Source organism: Carettochelys insculpta, chromosome 2, assembly GCF_033958435.1.
Source record: "Carettochelys insculpta isolate YL-2023 chromosome 2, ASM3395843v1, whole genome shotgun sequence".
NCBI classification, from domain to species: Eukaryota; Metazoa; Chordata; order Testudines; family Carettochelyidae; genus Carettochelys; species Carettochelys insculpta.
This window is the reverse complement of record NC_134138.1, coordinates 88,991,637-89,007,034: the sequence shown is the minus strand read 5'-3', so window position 1 is coordinate 89,007,034 and position 15,398 is coordinate 88,991,637. Positions and strand designations below refer to the sequence as shown.

The 15,398-nt window shown below is 41.2% G+C and overlaps 1 protein-coding gene across 6 annotated transcripts in view; it reads left to right on the top strand.

The window, feature by feature from the left end:
• Positions 1–11,629, top strand: part of CABLES1 (Cdk5 and Abl enzyme substrate 1) — a 125,429-nt gene extending 113,800 nt beyond the window's left edge. For 4 of the 6 annotated variants that reach the window (XM_074987300.1, XM_074987301.1, XM_074987298.1 and 1 more), the window contains 3 exons: positions 4,449–4,555; positions 6,043–6,250; positions 8,710–11,629. In XM_074987300.1, the coding sequence (XP_074843401.1) occupies positions 4,449–4,555; positions 6,043–6,250; positions 8,710–8,850 (456 nt within the window). In that variant the 3' untranslated portion in view covers positions 8,851–11,629. Of the gene's footprint in view, positions 1–4,448; positions 4,641–6,042; positions 6,251–8,709 lie in introns of those variants that run through there. The other 2 variants (XM_074987299.1, XR_012644439.1) reach the window with 2 other exon arrangements.
• Positions 11,630–15,398: the final 3,769 nt, after the last annotated feature.

Below are 15,398 nucleotides of genomic sequence, written 5' to 3'. Positions count from 1 at the left end.
CACTGGCTCTCTGCCCCCAGCCAAGCCTAATTTGAGATGTTCATTCTGATGTCTAAAGCCTTCCAGATTTGAGATCTGGACACCCAAGAGACTGACATGGCTTCTCAGTGCACCACTGGGGCACTCAGGCAGGATTCCTACTTTTATTTAAGGGTCAGGCAGCAGGGCTTTTTCAGGAGACCGTAAATGCCAGGGGGAGAATAAAATCCTCTGTCACCTCTTCCCCCACCGCTCCAAAGTCTATGTGAGAAACAAAGCTGGTTGTGAAAGGAGCCCATACTTGGTGCTGAAGGAGTAAAAAAAGAAACGAAGTGGGTAACTTAGCCTAAACTAAATGGTGTATTCCCCAAAGGAGAAATGGGTAAACTCAGTTTCCTCCGGTTTACCCTCAGTTACGCTACAGGCTGAAACTTTTTAATCTGTAACTCTCTCATCAGGCAAACTCCGTAATCTGACATGATTTTAGTTAGCTGGATGACCACTTATCATGGGTGTGGCCAAGTTTCCCGTGGCCCCATAAAGTTTGTTTACAGCCACCTGTTCTGGCTCTCAGTGTTCTGTGCTGTTGTTTAGCTGTAACTTACACTGAAATGTTCGCTAAGAGGTCATTAAGAAGTGGGAGTGTTTGGTAATGTGCTAGAAAATATTGTCTTCCTGTGGTCCAGCAAATTCTCTATCTGGCACTGGTTACATCCCAAGGGTGCTGCATGAGAGAGGTTCAACTTGTACTTCCTGTGCCAGCAATGGGGCAACCTAGGATAGTGAGTGGGCTGCATGAGTGTCCCTCCCTCATCTCAGTGGCTCTCAAGATTGTCATAACCAAGACAGTCTCCTGGGATAAGATAGTTTTATTAACTGCTCTTGCATGCCTAGAATTTGCAGGATGTGCCAACTGAACTGCAGCACTTTTATTGGTGCCTATTTTTAAACATAAAGGAGATACTGCTCTATTGGTTATTATCACTCAGTTAAGCTGATGTCACATGCTATAAAAGGAAGGGAGAAGATTACTGAAACGCGTCTGGGTGGAGTGATTGAAATTTGGAAAGGTCAGTACGGATGCACATGAGGAAGAAGCACAATGGATGCTACATTTGTGTTACAAACCCTCATGGCGATGTTTGCTGAGAAGAGACAGCATCTGGTATTTGTGGACTGGGAGAAGTCATGTTATCATTTACCAAGAGAACTAGATGAGTGGAGTTTGTGGCAAAGATGTGTGCCAGAAAAATGATCAAAACTAAATAAGTGTATCAGAATTTTCAGTAAGTGCTGGCCTATATCAAGGGTCAGTGCTGAGTCCCTTTTTGATTGTGCATGTCTTGGAAGTGAGAATATACGAAGGAGCAGCCTTGGAGTAAATGTTCACGTATGGCTGAGGGATATGTGTGGAAGATTGTCAGCTTGGAACTGACACTATAGTTTTGAGCCTGATGAGTTTAGAGCAGCAGTTCTCAATCTTCATTGCACTGCTCTCCCTTTGAACAACAAAAATTATTACACAACCCCGTGTGACACAGGGCCCCATGAAGCTAAGTTCCTTAGTCTCTGACTGCATTCTTGTGTGATGGGAATCAAGCTTTAGCAGGCTTGATGTTAGACTTGGGGTTCAGAGCTGAAGGGGCTCTGACATCAACATCTCCATGTGTGGTGGGACTTGGTTTGCTGACCTGAGACCCAATGAGTTTAATGCTGGCCCTTCACAACCCACTTTGGGTTCCCAACCCTGCAGTTTTAGAATCACTGACTTAGAATAGTAACAGAGAGGAAGCCGTGCTAGTCTATACACTATCAAAACAAAAAGCAGTCAAGTAGCACTTTAAAGACGAGCAAAATAGTTTATTAGGTGAGCTTTCGTGGGACAGACCCACTTCTTCAGACCATAGCCAGACCAGAACAGACTCAATATTTAAGGCACAGAGAACCAAAAACAGTAATCAAGGAGGACAAATCAGAAAAAGATAATCAAGGTGAGCAAATCAGAGAGTGGAGGGGTGGGGGAAAGGTCAAGAATTAGATTGAGCCAAGTATGCAGACATATGAAGCTAAGATAACTGCGAGAGAATTCTGCTTGTGACACTCTTCATGGTGAGAGCCTAGAAGAGAAGCCGTTTAAATACCTAGATCGTGATGCTGATGATGGTGCCATTATAAGTGTTGTCTGATATTGTAGTGTGGCTATTGGGTGCAAATGGTGGAAGCTGAGCCCAGATGCCAACAGAGGGTATACAACTGTTACTCAACCCAGGGCAGAGACTTGACTAGTCACAAGGAAGGAAGTTAATATACTCTTCTGACCTCAACCCTAGTATATTGCTAATTAGTGCTGATCTGTGTTATTTTCGACTCTCAACTCTAATAGTTAAAGAAAGAAATGAGAGCTAGGAATTCTTGGCTCTGTAGCCTGTCCTACTTCTGATTGTTGATTAACCATGCACAAGTTACTGTATTCTCTACAACAACAACAAGTCTTGTGGCACCTTATAGATTCTCTACCTAATTTTCCCTGCCTGTAAAGTGTATATACTATCTGCCTCATTTGGTTGTGAGTGACAGTTAATTCTTTAAATGGCTTGGGCCTGATCCTGATGTCTGTGGAATGCCTTCCGCAGAGCTCAGAGGAATGATGTTGGACAATTGCCAAGTAATGTATCCTATTTGGATGTGCTTGGGTTTATTTTGTTTGTATAAAGGTTCCATAGGGAAAATGATGGTATGTCCCTAAAGTAAAGCAGATAGGGCTTCTGAAGAAGGTTCTGATAGGTTGAAGGGTACCTGCTCATCTTAAAACTAAGTCTGCATGCTGTGTAGAGTCCAAAACTCCCCTCTCTGTTGTCATTACATTAACAAAAAGCAAAAAGAAAGTTCAGTTCAGACTGTGCCCTTCTCCCCTGGCTTGGCTGCTTTTAGGACTCCTCTCCCCTCTTTGTAGCTGTACTCCCACCTTACTTTTATCTGGGCATGGCAATGACCTACCTGTCTCAGAAAATAGCCCCTAATGAGTTAGGTAAAGGTATAACAAAACTAATTTGCCAGCAGCTGAAGGTAGACAGATTCACACAAGAAGTAAGGTGCACATTTTTAAACAGCAAATTTAATTAGACTTTGGATCAACGTATTAGGGGTGTGGTGTACTCCGGCACTTGAAAAGCAAGATTTCGATGTCTTTCTACAAGACCTGGTACAGGTCAAGCAAGCTACGGGTATGATGCAGGATTCACTTGATGATGCGCTATGCCAGAGGTCAGACTAGGTGATATCGGGTTTTCTCACCTTACAATCTGTTAATAATAAAATGGGTATGCTGCCAACTGAGCCAGAACATTACACATCTGTCACACTTTATGGAAGGTCAGCACAGCAGATGCCTTACAGTATACATGAGGCAAGTTTGCAAACTGGCATACAGTTCAGGCAGTAACTTTTCAAACAATGAGCTGTTTAGTCTCTGTGTATCCCAGAATTAAGCTATGGAATGTATACAAAGGGGCCAGATATAGACAGAGAAGATTTATTTGGGTTGTTTCTTTGGATCCATCTTGCTGGGAATTTAATTAGATGCTTAAACTGTGTGTTGTCTTAGAACCTCCTAGTAACCTGTCTCATTTGTTGCTTATTCAAACAAAGTCATGATTGGCTAAACATGCAACATAAGAACGCACCCAGGAATGAACAAACGTGTGAATGCTTCTCAAGGTGACCCCACATGTTTCTCTTGCATTTGCTCTGTCTAGCTGAAGGGACTATTGCTGGCCAAGATAAATAGCTACCATTGCAAATGGACTAATGCCAGCCCATCTGCAAGGGTTTGCACTAGCAATGCATAATCAGCTGTGTAGCTTCAGTTATAGTAACTCTTATTTCCTAAAGTACTGCCCTTTGCAATTTGAGTGGTGGAGATTTAAGGGAGAATGTTGAGGTGGGGGGTTTTTCATAAGGCAGGGGATTGCCTGGAAGACTTCTCAGTGCCCTTTTTCATTTTAGTTTCCATATCTATACCTTATTCCTTTGTTATGGCTTCTAAACAGAAACAGAAAGATGACTTCTTGCTCCTCTCCTTTCTACTTTGGAAAATGTAGTGAGAACAGGATATGCCAAGCTTTTTCTAGGGCTGGCATGTTGCCCACTTTGTGAATAGCTGATTGGCAATAAAATTAATTAGATATCTATATCATGAACTGGAAGGGACCTTGAGAGGTCATCCAGTCCAGTCCCCTGCACACACAGCAGGACCTACCACCATCCCTGACATTTTCTTCTTTTTAAATCTAACCTGCCCCAGACCCTTGAAAGGCCTCCTAAGCATTGAACACACAACCCTGAGTTTACAGGGCCAAAGCACTAACTACTGTGCTATCCCATCCTCTATGAATCACTATCTGGGGCATTTGTTCTGTTTTGTTTTATATTGCTTTTTAAACAAACCCATTTATACTGATCTGTTTCAGACTACAGTAATTGACTATGTGAAGCCATCAGATCTCAAGAAGGACATGAATGAGACCTTCAAGGAGAAGTTCCCTCACATTAAGTTAACCCTCAGTAAAATAAGAAGGTATCGTTCAGAATGACATGCATTTTAAGCCTGCCACAGCATGCAGTTGCACTCGCATTTCAGTGTAATTGTTGGCATTGTTACAGTAAGTAAAGCACAATAATGATTTTCAGAAACAATGACCTTCAAAGGCACAGAATAAACCAGATACTTGCTTTGACTCGTGAGCTGAGTAAATAAGATAGGGAAGTCTGAGAGTCTGTTTCTGGGCATAGAATTCTTGCAGGTTAAGTAAAAATAATATCCCCCTAAAGGGACGCTGGATGTGAGCTATACACCCACAGCATTGTGAGGGCTGTGACAATGACAGAAAATCTTAGAGCTCATGATGTTAAAAGCTTATTCAGACATTGAGGAAGGGCAATATTGGGTTCTTTGTATACCCCAATAATGCAGCTACAAGATAGGATTGGGTTAGGAAACATGGAGATAACAGCTTGTGATAGATGTGACCTGACATTTAGCATTTTGTAGACAGGGCTCTCTTCTGTCAGGGTTGCAGTGAAGATGTAATACGGAATTGGTGCCACTGTTTCCAACACAGCAGGTTAGAATTATGACTCCAGTCTCAGATGCAGCTGAAGGAGCTGCTCATTTAAGAGGGACACGCTTTTATCTGAACCTTCAGATTATTATTATTTTCAAGTCCCCAGAGTGTAGTTGATGCTTTACAGAAGTAACTAGGGAAGTAGTACCAAAGTAGCGTGAAGAGCTTACCAATTACATTCAACAGGATACAAAACGTGTCAGACAGAAAAGGGCAAAGAGGATAGGGCAATGATTACAGTAATTTGATTGCAGTTATTCAGTAAGTCATGTGTATCTGAATGTTTCTCCTAAATCATTTTTACTGAAGGCTTTTAACTTGCTTCTCAGGGCTGAAACTTCAGAGTGAATGTTTATATGAATTATATGAAATAGTGACAAAATAGAACACAGAAAACTATGTCTACAGTAGACAGTTCTGTTGATAAAGTGCCTCGTGGAGCATCCACATTACATATGCGTTCTGTCGACAGTAAATTGAGAGAATGTGGCACTTACGTCAGCAGTGTTCTGCCGTTCCCCCAGTAGGCAGAATGCCTTTCTTGACAGAATCTGTCAACAAAGTCTGTGTGGATGCTTCCGGGGACCCTCGGTCGACAGACAGGGCTTCTGGGACACCAGATAGCCCAGTCTGCTGTGCTTCCAGTTGGACATTCTGTCGAGAGAGTGGCCAGGCAGTTGGGCTGTTCTCTGGCAACAGAGCAGATCGAGAGAAGTTTTGTCAGAAGATACCTTCTGACAGTAACTTCTGCCAACAGATTGCTGTAGTGTAGACGTAGCTATAATACCAGCCATGTAAATTGCATTCCCCCTCACCCATCCAACTCTCATTTGCTTGCGCATGGAAGTCCCTTGTAGGAATGAAAAGTAAGCGTTTCTTGCTTCAGTCTGTGAATGCTGGGTCTGCTCACACAGCATGCCTCTGTGTTCTCTTTCCTCAGCCTGAAGCGAGAGATGCGCAAACTAGCTCAAGAAGAGTGTGGTTTTGAGGAACCTACTGTGGCCATGGCCTTTGTCTACTTTGAGAAGCTCGCTCTCAAAGGGAAGCTAAATAAGCAGAACAGAAAGCTTTGTGCTGGAGCATGCGTCCTACTAGCAGCCAAAATCGGCAGTGACCTCAGAAAACATGAAGTTAAACATCTTATAGATGTAAGTATCCTTTGGCCATTAGTGTTTTCCATAGCTGAAGTTCGTAAACTGTGCATGTTGGTAGTCCTCAAAGCTTCCAGCCGCTAACCTAGATTCAAAGGTAATTAAATCCATCCTTAATATATGTTGTTTGTGTGCATGCGTATTCATGCATACAATTGTGATAGTTGCACCAGGAGAATGTCTGGATCATAAAAGAGCTAGTTAGCGCAGTCACAACTAGCTGGGAAGGTTAATCAGTGCAACTACATGGCTGGGAAATCTCCATGAGAACTAAGATGATTTGGAGAGGCTGATAATGCTTGAGAATCCCCCGTTTCCCATAGCTCTGACTTTATTCAGCAAATTAAGTTTTCAGGTGATCGAGTGCCGTTTCCATCTCAGCACTTCAGATGTGACTCACCTTCTCTAGAGTAGTGTTCTGTATTCTGACCCTTTCCATAACTAGGTTTTCATTAAATAAGAGAGGGAAGAAAACGTTCCAAGGCTCTGATCCAGCAACTGCCTGAATCTGAGCTTATATAACTTTACAGAAAAGCGGAACTAGAGATTGAAGACCACATCCTTGGCTTCAGCTGAACAAAATGTGATGTAAGACCCAAGGGAATTCGAGAGCAGGGGCTCAGAAGTGGTTTAAACCAACTTTTGTGCCAGCCTGAGTGGGCACAGTGAGCTGGTTTGGCAGCCATTTGTTAGAACAGCTTCAGGGCAGCTGAAGAAAGGACTGCTACAGCAGCCTGAGATTTGGTCCTGGGACAGCTACTCCACTGAGCCTACATCTATAGTGACACGGAAGATTGACCTGCTCAGGGTTGATCTTCCAGCATTTTGTTGAGCACATGAACAAAACGGCGCTTTCTGGGGTCAAAGTCAACCCCAGAACTCCTTGCCAGTGGCAAGGACTAAATGCTCCCATTGAACTTCTTCTGTGTAGACAGCCATAGCAGTCGACTTCTGATAAGTCAATTTTAGCTACACCAATTGCATATCAGCAGTCAACTGCTATGTCTAGTGTGGATATAACATGACACTCTGACTGAATAGGCACTGAGCTTCCCTTTAGAAATGGTTGTTCACTCTAACATCGGAGCGTCTATGTGGTACCCCAAAGTCAACAAAAAGTGAAATGAGCAGGTCTGATGTGGAAAATAAACCAAACCCCAGAAGCAGCTGGCTGCATTCTATTAGTGTGTAAGTCCAACAGAAACAGCAGAACAAATTATAGAAGAAGGCACCTATGAAACCAGTATCAGCTGCACTTGGGCATGGTGCACCTTCCATTCTTCCCTGTCCGATTCCGGTTGTAGCTGTCACCTTGTGCCTCTAAGATGTCAGGGGGTTCAGCCAGATCTAATATGAACTTGGGAATTATTTCCTTAAAATTCTTTTTCTTACCCCCAATAGTGTAATCCAACAAACCATCTACAACAAGCAAAAGTCGGCTGTGGGCCCCCTTTTGTGAATAGGTGTAATTAATAAATTGTGTGGCAAAGTATGTGAGAGCAGTTGTGCCTTACCTCCCTCAGAGCCCCAGTCTGATAGTTCATGGTGCAGCAGTCACTGCAAGAAAACCAGATTGTGTTTTTCTCCTGAAAGAGAGAAATGGAATGAATGAAAATGGCACTTGTGCCATCTACAACTTCTTAAAAAGAAACTATTCAAGTGAGTGCTTCTAGTATGAAATGAGTGTAGATTGGTTGGTTCCAGTTGCTGCTCACCTACTAACCAATCTGAGGCTTAATATGGCCAGTTGGCGTGAATACAACATGAGCTGGTACATGGCATGTTTAGATCAGCTTAGCAGGAAAAAGTGTTTTTCAGTAGACAGTGCTGTCATTAAGAGAAAAAATAGTATTGTTGTTGTTAGAGAAACTGGATTGTACCTATTAGGTACAGGTCCACGTGATAGGTGGTGCAGAGCCCCCATTGCCTCAGAGACTGGTCTGGGAGGCATTGTGCATGCCCAAAGGGAGCCAGTAGCTGCACTCCTCCAATGGGCACAATTTGCTCTTCCACTGATGGCCAGACAGCTCTTTCAACCAGTACAGAGAATATACATGGGCCTTTGACCTCCTGTTTTCTTTGCCTGTTTTGGAATGGCTTGTGTCTGCCTGACCACTACCTGAGGAGCAGTCCCTGCACGCAGGACAACAAAGGGATTGAAGTTACAGATGGGCTCTGCACCAGTGGCACAGCTCCTGGAACACTTCCGTGTCTCAAAGGCCAACCCCTGTCTCTTCCATGGCTAGCAAGACCCAGTACTACGTAATGGAAATAGCCCAGCTCACCCTCTCTCCTTCCAAATACTAGACTTCCTGAATAGGCAGTAAGATTGAATGAGAGCAGAATGTTTACTGGTAAATATTTTGAGTACTGTCAGCAGTAAAATGAGACAAAAAATTGGATCCTGCTGCACTAAGGCTTTTTAAAAAAAATAAACAAACTTGGCTATGTTACAGAAACTGGAAGAGAAGTTCCGGCTGAACAGGCGAGAGCTGATAGCCTTTGAATTCCCAGTGTTAGTGGCCTTGGAATTTGCACTTCATCTGCCTGAACATGAAGTGATGCCACACTATAGACGTTTGATGCAGAATTCCTAGCACAGGCTACCCTTCAAGGAAGGGGTCTTAAGACTGTTTCTGTTCAGCATTATCAAGCTGCAATTACTACTGGAAATGCAAAAACAAGACTTAATACCAAACTTCTGTCTCTTCAAATACACAGTTTTTCCAGCAACACATTGGGAACACTACATTGAATTTCCTAAGACACTCTGACTAAATGAATTCCTGTAGTGTTAACTAATCAGAGCAGGTGAAGAATGAAATGCATATTGATGAAGAACTGAAAACGGATGCCAGAACTGGAGGGAAGAGACTCTTACCACAGGGACCAAAGGAGTAAAATCAGTTACCTGTATCAATTATGTAAGAACAAAACTATCATGATAGCCTCCATTCCTGTATCTTAAAATCACCTGTACACTTTGTAAGCTAGCCAAGTGCATTCTTGTAGTGCTCTGTTCTAACTTACAAAACAATTTATTAACATTGTGAAAAAGCTTTTAAAAAGGTATCTTCACTGTGTCGAAAAGAGTGTGCCAATTTATTTTTGTACCTGCTATTGGAAGTGCACTTTTTCCTGTGGGGTGCCTGTGCGTGTGAGACGTTGATTTGATTTTGGTCCACGTAGGCTGGTGTGGCTGTTTAACAGGATATTATTCACTGATACCGAAGACCAAGGGGATTCTCTGTGTTTACTTCTTGAAAACATAACTACTGGAAAAAGAGTAACTGGGATCAGTTTTGGACACTTAGTTTTTTATCCCTGATTTTTCAAAATATTTTACCTTTCTGTAGATTACACTACTATTGCAAGAGATGAATCAACAGCTGACTGTATGTTTTCTGTCTTCTCTCTGATAAAGATGAAAATATTTAGTTTGCAATTTACATGTAATAGTTTTTAAATGTCTTGTGTTAATCTTCATGCATATTTTTAACCTTTGCACTTTTCCCACTGTGGAGATGGTTAGACTTGCACTTTGTAGTGTTGTATTTCTGTGCTCTATGTTAGAGTGCGTAAACAGCACGTTTATTGTGCTATATCTTAAACAGTATTTTATAAAATCAAGAACAGGCCTGAGGAGTATAATTGGTGTCTTACGGCTTTGATAAGGGAGACACCTCATGTTGGTAAATTTTAGTTTTTCAATATAATTGTGCAAAATGTAATCAATGGCCATTTAAATTGTTACATACAGTCCACTACCTTTATGGACCTTGCAGTACTGGAGTTTCAACAGTTTGTTTCCTGCAATTTACCTGGTTCTGGCTGGACAACCAGAAAAGCTGGACAGAATCACTCTGACTCTCCAGCATTATATATGTTATTCTCACATGCTGATGGACATATATGAGAGAAAAGAATTTAATTATTTTTATATAATCTGTCTATAACCAATGTCCAGTCTTCTCCAATGCTGATCCACTTGATTCCCAACATGCCTGAAACAAATTCCAATAAAATCAAATATGTAACTTTGTGGTGTACAAAAATTAATCTAAAAAACAAATCTCAGCTAGGAAACTCCAGCTGCAGCTTTCTCTCTGTCTGTTTGAGGGGGTTTGTTCGTGGTATAGAAATGACATAGGAGTGGGATAAACAATGATTAAAAACACACTAATTTTTGCTTTCACTTTTATTTTAACTTGTCTGAAGTTTTCCTCAGTTATCAATCTCAGTCAAAACTCTGAACAGAAATGTCAAGCCAGTCTCTTTTGTGGGCCCCACCCATTTAATCCTAGTGGAGCAACAAGAACACATGCCTGAAAGATTGTTCTGTAGAATCTGGAAAGGGCATGGGAAAAGCGTTAGGATAAACGAGAATTTTATTCAGTGTTTTTGCTCCCTCTCCATTTTTAAAAAAGAGTTACTTACAGGTGTGTCAAAACTACAATTAAATCTCCTCTATCTGTGTGTATACAGAATACAGTAAAGTAATCCTGATTTGGGGGGAGAAGGAGGAGAGACAGAGAAATGTCTCTCCATGGCTGTATTCCTGCATTGCTGAAATCCCAGTATTGTTTATTCACTGGAAAGACATGGCATTAGGTTCTCCCAGCAGATCTGCCGCTGTTGCTTGATCACCAGTCGACTCCATTCTAATAAGGAGGCAAAGAACTGAAGGATGCAAAAGGGTTGTGCAGCATTTATTTTGTAATAATTACATTTAATTGCCTTGCCTGCTTAGTCATGTAGCAGGAGGCCAGTGTCACATGCACAGCCTCACAAACACAGCTGGCATCTCTAAATTTAGTCCTTCCAGCCTGGTCCATGTCCCCGAACTAAAATCACATATGCACATTTCTGATGTTTTCATTAAAGAGTTTTGTTTTTAATAAATGGGATTGCCTAAGAATAGAAGGAAGTCTTACCTGTGTGTGAAGACTTTGTTTGCCTTGAGTTTGGTTTTGATATTACTTTATAGTTTGGCAGGGGAAGAGGTACCATCATTGCAAAGTACTGACTGAAAGACGACAGCTGTCATTAGAGATGTTATTGAATAATACTCTGTCTATTGTCTTCCCTCATGCTGCCCAGCCCTGATCTACAGTTTACATAGGTTTCTAGGATGAAATCTTATTGCTTGGACACTTTTTGCTTGTATTTGGAATAATGTTCAACTATAGTTTTAACATTGAATAAATATCTAAGAGATAAAAATATTGCACTGGTCACGTTTACAAATATAAAGCCATATTGATACAAAACATCAAAGTACAAAGCTTGTTAAGTATAATGATGGTCACACCAATGGATAGTATTTCCCCTTTCCCTCCCCACACTGGTGAAAACGCAAGCTGAAGTGATAAAGGAAATCGATACCAAATAAAAAAGGTTGATTGTTTGCCTTTGTCTTGTACAGCAATGACAGTCGATTTACAAAATTTCAGTTTTGACTTAAAGTGGGTTTGGAAATAATTCATTCCATATAAGTCATAGTATGTTGAGATTATGTAACATACACTCTACCATACAGAGGCTTAACAAAAAATTTAAAATAGCAACTACATTTCCCAAGTACCAGCAAGTAAATCTATGCCTCAGTACTATTACTCATGTGTTGGAAAGGAGATACTGTTGCCTTCCTCTGGGACACGGAAAGCTGCTTACTGTTGTTGTGCTTTCTGACTATATGTATGATTCATACAAACTTAAATTCTCTGTTTTTCTATAACTTGCAAGAAAAGGAAACTGTCAACTTCAAGTCTGCCATTGACAACACAGGAGCTAACGCTAAGCTTCTTCCAGACAGCTGGATTTCAGTGCCTGTTGACTTCAGAAAGGCTCCACGCTGGCAGAGTGATCTGCTTGCATTGAACGTGTAACAGGGCAGTAGCCTTAATGGCATTAGCTCTTTTGACTTCATTGTAAGGAGTTTGTCAGGTGAAAAACTGTGTGTTTTCTTCAATTTACAGAAATCTGCACATCCTAAACTTTGTCAAAGGTTACTCTATTACTGTAGTGAGTCTGTGCTCACGAAAGCTCATGCTCAAAACTTCTCTGTTAGTCTATAAGGTGCCACAGGAACCTTTGTTTCTATTATTGTAATAACCTATGGAGGGGGAAGGTAATGGGTTTGTGAATAATGGAAAACATTTGTCAAAGCATGAATGGCAGAGATGTGCTATGGAAGAGTCAATACTGGGTTTTCAGTAACATAGATTAGTAAAACAAATCAAAAGGAAAATACAATATTGTGAAAAATTGCCAAGTATTGGTAGAGCAGAGAAGAAAACCTCCCAGGAGCTAGTAGTGAGAAAAAATCCTTCTGAAATCAACATGCTGCCAATATTTATGAAGTAGATTTCCTGAAAATACGTTTGAGATGGTTTAAATGGCCTTTGCCTGCCATCGCTGCCTTTCAGACATATCTGAAACAGCTAATATGATGGCTCTAGTTCAACTGGGAGATAAAAATGTTTAGACACAGAACAGATCTCTCTTCATTTCAGTCTACGCTATGATTGTCGGGTATGATTCCCAGCTCGCACAGACGTACTTGCTCTAGCTCTCACCTGAACGAGCACATTACTAGAATTAATATACCTCTAGTAGCGTGGCGGTGGCTGCACACTAGTCATCCTGAATACAAACCCCGCTAAGCCATATGAAGAGGTGATCGGGGCTGTTAGAACATGCTGCCACCCATGTTACCATGACTAAACCACTATTTTTAACATGCTAGTTCAGGTGAGCGCTAACACATATATGTTTATGTAAACAGAGACTCACCCCCTAACTTACAGTGTAGACACAGCCTTAATTCATGTGTGCAACCTACTGTATGTGTTATGTTCCTCCTCCTAACATCCCTAAACATTGGGATTGCTTGGAAAGAGAATTCAAAATAAATAAAGGCTAGTTCATTTACAACTTAGAATTGCCAACCCTTAGCGTTCAAAAGGAACCATGGGAACAGGCGTAACAATAATATTCTTGGGCTCGTTTTATCTGACTTCTGGGGTGTGAGCCTTTAGGCCATACTCATATTTTCCCACATTTCTCGACCGGGAGGGCTAGAAACAGTTGTTTGATGAAAGCTGGAAGTGTCTCAGTCACATTATTCTAGAAGGTGGAACTTTAAGAAGAAAACACGAGCTGTCATGAGACCTGCCAATATCATGACTAAGGTTAATCTACACTATGGCAGAATAGTGACCCGCTCAGGCTCCATCTTCTTGGGCTTTGATTTAGCACATGTGTGAAATAATGCTCTCAGGTGCTAAAGTCGACCCCTGTGCTCCTCATGAGAAGCAAGGATTAAGAAAGGTTGAAGGGAGAAGTGCTCCCATCAGCCTTCCCCTGTATAGACAAACATGGAAGTCGACTGCAGATATGTTGATTTTAGCTACAAAATTGGCATACCTAAAATCGCATATCTGCAGTCCACTTCCAATGTCTCGTACAGACATAGCCTAAGACCCACCTCTCCCTGGAATTGTCAGGTTTCATTTAGGCAGCAAAGATGAGGCCTTACATAGCTAACCCTCTGGGCTCAAAGTCTGGAGAAATGTGAAGCCATTTGCTTATCTCTATTATTCCATTGTCGACTTTGATCCTGTAGTTGCACTGTACTGTGTTTTTCTGAAGTACACACCCAAAAGTACAGTATTGTAGCTCAAACATTCAATTACAGGACTGTCAGCCACTCCCTATCACAACAGAATACACAATGGTTTTATGTACTGTTTCTTTGAAGGGCTGCCAAGCTGTGGATTTATAATATACTTCTAGTAAAAACATTATGTTCCACAGGTTTGTTATCCAGTCTTGAAGGGCACAGAATATCCGCTCTTTATTGTTGGTAACCTGTTGGAAAAACACAGCGTGCAGAAATACACCTCATGATAATTATGAGCATATATTTATAAAGTGGCCAGGGAAAACACTATCAAATGCTAAGCTTGAGGTGCAAAGTATGCTGTGCCTGATATTTATGATTCTAAAAAATGGAGAGAAGGGCAAAATATATTACTTCAATTAAAAAGTGAATTCCATATGAGCTAATATATAAGTGACAGTTGGTAAAAGAGAGAGAAGATTGTGTGCCAAGAACATATGTAGAGAAATTGCAGAAATTAATAGTCTGAACCTCTGGTGGGAGGACGTCACACAAAATCATATATTTAAATGAAAACAACAGGAGTCTCTCTAATTCCTGTTCAGATTTTATTTTTGTAATAAACAGGTCTGTTTAATTTTTCAAAAACATTCATAAAAATCAAACACTGATGTAGAACCTTAATGCAAAGTTCAAAAAAACCTATTTCTCAAATAGTTCTCAAAAGCAAGCGGGAATTAATGGTTTAGGATTGGTAATTGGATTTAAAGCTTTTGTGTCTTAATTATTCTTAGGAATGAGTTGTTATAATCTGAGCATGGTCAGTAGTCTATGAGATATTATTCTGGTTGTCTCCATCCATTTTCCAGTAGACAGGTGACCATATAAAATGTGCACATGTGAATGTCATTAAGTGGCATTCTTAGCTGAGAGACTAGGTCGGGGGAAGTCTGAGCATGGAGAGTGAATCATCCTCTTTCCTCATGGTGATGCTTTCAGATCAGGGGGACTGAGCATGTTATCATGAGCTTGTGGTGCTGCTAGACATGCACTTTTCTGTGAATACTCAGAATATAACCACTCTCCAGCGTTAACAGCACATTGCCTTATAACAAGCTACCTGTTGTGATAAATTGCCGTACACAGACCCTGCTCTCCATTGGACAAGCCAATCAATACCAATTTGGATATATGATCCAAAAAAGTAGGCATACTGTCTCATCCCTTGCCAAACAGCATTTCACCTTCACAAATGCCAGGAGTGACATCTGTTGCAGTGACTGAATTGTACCAGTCCTTTGATAGGTCATAGAATATTGGTCAGTGTATTTGTAGACCAAACCTGTTAATTTCCAGAAACATGAGTGCTTCCGTGATCATACGCTCTGTCAGGTGTTCAGGGACACTGGCATATAGTGAAACATTGCCTCATTCTGAATGTCACATTTCTGACTGGTACTGACCCCATATGCATAGCTGTGGGGAAAGGGAGAACAAAGTTTTTCAAAGTTGCCCCTTCCC